This window comes from Vanderwaltozyma polyspora, genomic scaffold, assembly GCF_000150035.1.
Source record: "Vanderwaltozyma polyspora DSM 70294 KpolScaffold397 genomic scaffold, whole genome shotgun sequence".
Classification (NCBI taxonomy): domain Eukaryota; kingdom Fungi; phylum Ascomycota; class Saccharomycetes; order Saccharomycetales; family Saccharomycetaceae; genus Vanderwaltozyma; species Vanderwaltozyma polyspora.
Window position 1 is genome coordinate 35,091 of NW_001834594.1, and position 7,061 is coordinate 42,151.

At 31.3% G+C, this 7,061-nt stretch overlaps 3 protein-coding genes and 1 non-coding gene across 4 annotated transcripts; 2 read left to right on the forward strand and 2 right to left on the reverse strand.

The window, feature by feature from the left end:
- Positions 1-359: 359 nt before the first annotated feature.
- SPE4 (spermine synthase) lies at positions 360-1,253 on the forward strand (the record flags this gene model as incomplete). The annotated part of the gene is made up of 1 exon (XM_001642960.1): positions 360-1,253. One exon carries the CDS (start codon positions 360-362, stop codon positions 1,251-1,253), a length of 894 nt encoding a protein of 297 aa, XP_001643010.1.
- Positions 1,254-1,394: 141 nt separating this feature from the next.
- On the reverse strand, positions 1,395-2,141 carry RMP1 (Rmp1p; the record flags this gene model as incomplete). The annotated part of the gene is made up of 1 exon (XM_001642961.1): positions 1,395-2,141. One exon carries the CDS (start codon positions 2,139-2,141, stop codon positions 1,395-1,397), a length of 747 nt encoding a protein of 248 aa, XP_001643011.1.
- Positions 2,142-3,176: 1,035 nt separating this feature from the next.
- Positions 3,177-6,050, forward strand: Kpol_397p14 (uncharacterized protein; the record flags this gene model as incomplete). The annotated part of the gene is made up of 1 exon (XM_001642962.1): positions 3,177-6,050. One exon carries the CDS (start codon positions 3,177-3,179, stop codon positions 6,048-6,050), a length of 2,874 nt encoding a protein of 957 aa, XP_001643012.1.
- A 238-nt stretch (positions 6,051-6,288) lies between these two features.
- Positions 6,289-6,360, reverse strand: Kpol_397trna1. Its single transcript has one exon. It is a non-coding gene; the product is annotated as a tRNA-Asp (tRNA).
- Positions 6,361-7,061: the final 701 nt, after the last annotated feature.

Here is a 7,061-nt window from a genome sequence, read left to right on the forward strand (position 1 = left end):
CATTCATATACCAGTTCCAAGGTTTAATTATATTGCAAGCTTTTGATGTACAAAGGTGTTTTTTCATATCTATAATATCTGTCCATTACTTAAGAAAAGTTAAAAATAAGTATGCATGCGAATATATCTACCTGCCCATCCGTGAGATTGAAGAAAATATTAATTTAATGTAGAGGGAAAAAAAAATTAAAATAAACGCTTTTAAAATTGAAAAGTTGTGGAGCTTTTTCTGTTAATAATGGAAGAAAGTTAGATCTGATATTTGAGACTAATGGATTCTTATTTCAACGATTAAAAGATCATTACAATATTCATAGACTACGTGAGAAGGTCATTCTGTGTGGTGGTAATTTTTCCCAATGATTGAACATCCTAGAATTGCTAATGGCTGGTTTAGAGAATTAAGCGATGACCATTTCCCCGGTCAAGCATTAATGTTAAAAGTTGAAGAGGTACTACATCATTCAAAGAGTGAATTCCAAGATATTTTATTATTTAAGAGTGCTGAATATGGTAACGTATTAGTATTAGATGGGATTATTCAATGTACCGAGCGAGATGAATTTGCCTATCAAGAAATGATCTCACATGTACCGTTATATTCTCATAAGAATCCCAAGAAAATTTTAGTTATTGGTGGTGGAGATGGTGGTGTAATAAGAGAAGTTGTTAAACACTCATGTGTTGAATCTGTAACTTTAGTAGAGATTGATAGAACAGTAATTGAATTATCTGAAAAATATTTACCAAAAATGTCATCAGCGTTTAATCATCCAAAAGTTGATGTAAAATTATGCGATGGCTTTAAATTTTTAAAAGAAACGGCTGGTTTAAATAGTGTTGAAAAATATGATGTTATTATTACAGACTCATCAGATCCTGATGGGCCAGCAGAAGCATTTTTCCAAAAAGAATACTTTCAATTGATTTTCAATGCGTTGAAAAAAGATGGTATTATGATTGCACAAGCATCAGAAAATATTTGGTTGGATTTAAATTATCTAAAGAATTTAATGAAAACGAGTAGATCGATTTTTAAAAACACGCAGTATTGTTATACAATGGTTCCTACTTATACTTCTGGACAATTAGGATTAATTGTTTGTAGTAAAGATGAAACAATTGATATCACAGTACCACAACGTAAACCAGATATAAAAGAACAAGGTTTATTAAGATATTATAATCCTGATATACATTCAGCATCCTTTGTTTTACCGACATGGGCTAATACTATTATTAATGTAGAGTAGTTGTAGTAACAATAACAATATTAATACAAAAATTTATATAAAAGATATGGATGGACATTAAATCATTAATTTTGATAGTTATCAATTTAATTTAGTTTAATTTAATTTAGTTTAGTTTAGTTTAATTTAATTTAATTTAATTTAACTGAAAATATCATCAATAGCGGACTTTGGTTTTGATTTTTTCTTTTTTTTGGATTTATTAGACATTCTTCCATCTTTAGTATTAGAATTAGAAGTTTTATTAATATTTAATAAATTAATATCATCAATTGATAAAATTGGATAATCCTTTGTTATTTCCATTAATTTATTTCCATTATCTGACATATCTTTAAGATTTTCACCTAATTCTTCATTGGTTATAGACTCTAACAATTTTTCTGTTTCTTTATATTTCATATCATTAAAATTATCATTTCTACTGTTTGTAATAATAGCTTTACAACCATATTTAATAAAATTATCCTTAAATAATTCCAAAATATCAATGTAGCAGTTATAAATTCTGCTTAGTAAACCTATTAGAACTACACCCAATGTCACGAACTGGCCCAATGCAATAATACCATTAAAATCATAATATATTTTATTAATTTGTTTATTAATTAAATTCTCGATTAAATTATACAGTTTAAACCAATTTTTGGATCCTTTAATTTTCTTATCCTGTAGAATTTCTATAACTTGTCCACAGCTTCTTTTCAATATGTTGAATCTTTTCCACCATATTGCAACGTGGTGTTGATTTTTATTTCTATGATATAATAGATGTAATATCCGATATTCTTGATGCAATTTTAAATATATTTTACGATGGCTGTAATCATCATTACCATCATTTTTATGTTTTTTGTTACTATTGTTAACAATATCACCTTCTATCATAGTACACTCGATCAGAAACTTGTCAATATATAACGATTTACCATTACTTAGCCTTTTTCTCCAATTTAATCTTTAATTTAGCTTTGCAATTATCATTTCATCTCTTTATCCTTTTAGGTAATTTCTCAAATATTAACTACTATTATCAATTCTAACACTTTCTTGAGTGTTTTTTTTCCGCTTAGCATAAGAAAAAGAACTTCAAGCATTCAATCAATATTCACTACTGCAGCTTTTTTACTAGAATTTGTTAACACAAAAAGTGGTATTAATAGTTAAATTAATATTAATTTAAAACCAAAGATATTATTCAAAGCTAAAATGATCTGCTTTTGATTTGGTAATAATTACTTGACAAGAGTAAATTAAATTGGAGGTTATCATTCCTATGAATAAGAGGCTGATTCAAAAGATTAATTTGTATTTTTGTGTTATTTTTTTTTGAAAAGCATAGAAAGATAAATCAAAACATTTGTACCTGTGCATTACATTCTTCGAGATTCCTGTTTCCATTCAAGTTAATTTAATTTACAAATCTGGATTGTAATATTATAACGGTATTAGGTTCGTAGCTCTAAATAATGTTTTGAATATCATCGCAGAAATTATTTTAAATATATTTATTAAAAATTGCCTAATTTAATTTATAAATTGAGTATCCTAGAAAGGAAAATTTAAGATCTGCCAGTTACAATCTTATATTAATCAATTAATTAATCGATTATTGTCATTTCCACCAGCACTAAATAGAAGATTATAAACACTTTTAATAATTAATAAGAAAACCCCAAGGAAAGTCCATTAAATTGAGAAAAGGATCTTCACATTTGAAATTAAATTACTTTTCTTTACATGTCTATACACAAAATTAAAGTAAAGTAATTTAAGTGCCGTATTTTGTTTGTGTGACCATCACTACTCGCCCCCTCCCCACTACCACGGTTCTGATTTCTAAGTTAAATTTAAAACCAATTTCCAATTTCTAATTTCTAATTCTACTATAATTTGTTTTGTTTTTGAGGTTGTACAATAATCATGAATTACAATAATAGACCTATCCCAAAAATTACTATTGAGAATATAGATTTAAGTAACCCACCTCCTTATTCCGAGACAGATCCAAATACCGACCGTAATAACAATAATACTCAAGAATCACAATCACAACTTCCGCCGAGGATACCACAAAGACCCCACAGAAGTATATCCCGACAAAGTCGTACACCCCATAGAAGCAATAGTTTTGCTTCAATTCATTCAAGTCCGGCAACCCCAATTTCAAGAAATAACTCTCTATACTCAAGAAAACCTCCTTTACCTCCAAGATCCCCTTCACTTCGAAGTTATAATTCTAATAATGATCAATTTTTAGAACAAGAGAATCCACCTACTCTGCCGAAAAGACCCTCAAGTAGAGGATCATATAAAATGCAAGATGTTCTGAACAGTAATAATTATAATCAATTTTGTTCTGCTCAACAAGAATTTCAGTCTGGACCCAAACTTCCTAAAAGACCACCTTGTTTAATAAAAAGAAAAATGGTAGAAAGTGAAGAAATTACTGATACCGTTAATATTGAAACCGTCGACAATGTCGATTCTTATAAATCTGAACCAATTGAAACTGAAACTTTAGAAATTATTTCCGATGATTCTGCCGCTCAAAGTCCAGAAGCCGTGTCACAAGAACAGCCTATTGATGAAAAAGCAGAATGTGAACCAGAACCAGCACCTGTTGCAGAATTGCAACCAGGTACTGAAACATTAGATGAAACTGAAAAAATAATAGAAATGATGGAAACTTTTGAAATTGAGCAAGATATTTTCCAACAAACTTTACCAATTGGCCCACCTCCAGCAATTTTTCCACATACTGTACATCCAGTTAGTCCACCAATTATTACTCCATCCGGTTTGCCAATTGAAACAAATAAATTTTATGGAAATTTATTGTTAGCATCTCAAACTTTACCAACATGGACACATCCTTATTCTGTTTGGGTTGCAAAAGATCCTTCTCAATTCGGTTTGGCTGTCTCTTATGTTCCATCTTCTCAAAAAGTGTTCGCACCAGGCGTACCACCTGAATTCTATTTTAGTCCAGTTGGTATTAAATCTCTTGTTTTTGGTGCTACCGAATTTTCTACAGCAGCTGATATGACATTAGTATTGAAAAATCCAAAGCATATGTCAGTGCAATTACAAATTCAAAAATCCAGTACCTCATATTTTGTAGCTCCACTGGTCCAAGGTATGGGTTTTGTTACCGCGGTATATTCTAATATGACCCCTGTTGTTACTTCAGGTGTCGGTTTCGTTAGTTTGACCAAACTAACTTCAGTGAAACCTTTTCAACAAAAGTATTCGGTTTTGTTGCAAAACCAAGTAATCTGGACCTTGTACTTAACTGTAGAATCAGGGCAAACAGTTAATTTGACTTTGACTGACCCTAATACCATCAAAGCCAATGCTAAATTATCCAAGGCAATTATTCAAATTGTTAGAAGTACCGAAAATTCAATCGATACTGCCGCAGGTTGTTATTCTACAGACTGTGAATTGTCTGGTTATACCACAGGAACCATCGGTAAATATATTTTCAAGTATTCCACAAATGGATCCTCTCTAAGTGGTGCGAGTCTTCACTATGCCTTACCTCATCATGTTCAAACCTTCGCACCAACAATGGGGCCATTTAGAATCAATTCAAAATTGGATTCCACAACCAAAGGTGTCATGACTGGATATATAATAAATAAATTTGAAATGACAGTGACAATCCCTACAGCCTTAGGTTTTGCTCCATTTACTACTATTCCGGGTAAAGCATTCCCTAACTATACTACTGCTGAACTAGCTGCTATTCGTACAGCCGCCCAAGCAGATGTTCTTGGAGACGTTGTAACAGAATCAAATGTTAATTCAATGTATTTTGCTGGTAAGATTTTGGCTAAATATGCATGGGTTCTATATGTTTGTCAATACATTTTGAAAGATAGTACACTGGTTGCCACATTGATGCCAAAATTGAAAGCAGCATTTAATACATTTACCTCTAATACCCAAATTTTACCTTTGACTTATGATACTACTTGGAAAGGTATTGTTTCTTCTGGTGACTCATCGCAAGACTTCGGTAATTCATACTACAACGACCATCATTTCCACTATGGTTACCATGTTCTAGCAGCCGCTATTTTAGGTAAAGTTGACAATGATGCTGGTTCAAAGAATTGGATACCACAGAATAGAGCTTGGGTTGAAAGTTTAATTAGAGATTATGCTAATCCAAATGACAATGATCAATATTTCCCAGTCTTCAGATCATTTGATTGGTATCACGGTCATTCTTGGGCAAAAGGTTTATTCGTTAGCGGTGACGGTAAAGATGAAGAGTCTAGTTCTGAAGATGTTAATTCCGTATACGCTTTGAAATTGTGGGGTTTGGTTACTGGCGATGAATACATGGTTTCTAGAGCCAATCTGCAATTGGGTATAATGAGAGTTAGTTTGAACAATTATTTCCTATATGCTGATAGTAATCAAACTGTTCCACCAATTTTCAAACCAAACAGAGTAAGTGGTATTTTGTTTGAAAACAAAGTTGATCATACAACTTACTTTGGTACCCTAATTCAATATATACAAATGATCCATGCAATTCCTATTACACCATCCTCATCTTTCATAAGAACTCCAGATTTTGTAAGAGAAGAATACAATCAATTGTTAGCACCTATTGTTAATACTGTAGTTGATGGATGGAGAGGTGTTATTATGTTGAACGTAGCATTGTATGATCCAGCATCTTCTTATGCGTTCTTTACCTCTCCTGGTTTCCTACCCGCTTACTTGGATCCAGGTCAAAGTTTGACCTGGTCTCTGGCATACTCTGCAGCTTTTAATTGATTTTGTAAGAGATCACAAAAGTTGTATTGCGTTTAATTAATAGCTATTATTGCTAATTGAATACGTTCATATCTTTTGGTTATTTTGTACTAATTATAATATTTTAAATAGTAACTAGGTAACTAATGTATTTATGTATTGATGATGAAATTGTTTAATTAAATTAATTGATTTTGGTAGAACATATTAAAAATACATTGTGTTGTTACTAAGTTCAGTGATTGGTATCAAAAAATTACTCCGCGACGGGGAATTGAACCCCGATCTGGCACGCGACAAGCGCCCATTCTGACCATTAAACTATCGCGGAATACGATTTGTGATTATTGCTCAAATATAGAGACTACTACTCGCAACCATCCACAAATAAAATAATTATACTATCACAATTACCCTAATGTCATCCGAGATACAACTGCAGATGCTGATTTTCATTTGCCAAACAATGATTGCAACCAAGAATATAAAAATGCACAATTATTACCTCTTTTGTTAAATATAACACAATATCTGTAGAGAATTATGTTGTGGTTTTTCTACCGAATCATTCATAGTAATAGATTCTTTATTTATTTCCAAGGACATTCTTAATAAGTTGATATTGATCCGGTGTATTAAAGTATATAATATACACATGGGAATATAATTAACATGACAAGTGTCAATTAAGATCTTGTCATTTCTTATATAAAGTGTTGGAAAAGTTTTAACGTCAGAAATAACACTTTCGTGTAAAGTAACATTTCTTTATCCTATATGAATAATGTCGTAATACGTATATATCACGTGTTACCTCATAATTCTGACACACCTCCGTAAAGACATGTTTTTACGATCTTCTTAACTGATCATCAACATCTTCTTCTTGTCCTTGGATTTTTATTCTCCTAGCTCAGTTATACGAAGAATGTCTCCTGGGTGTAACTTATTTTCCGAGCATTCAAACAATTTCTTGAATTGAATTTGCGTTACTGTTTTTTGTTAAAATGTCAGTAACATTAAATAAACCAG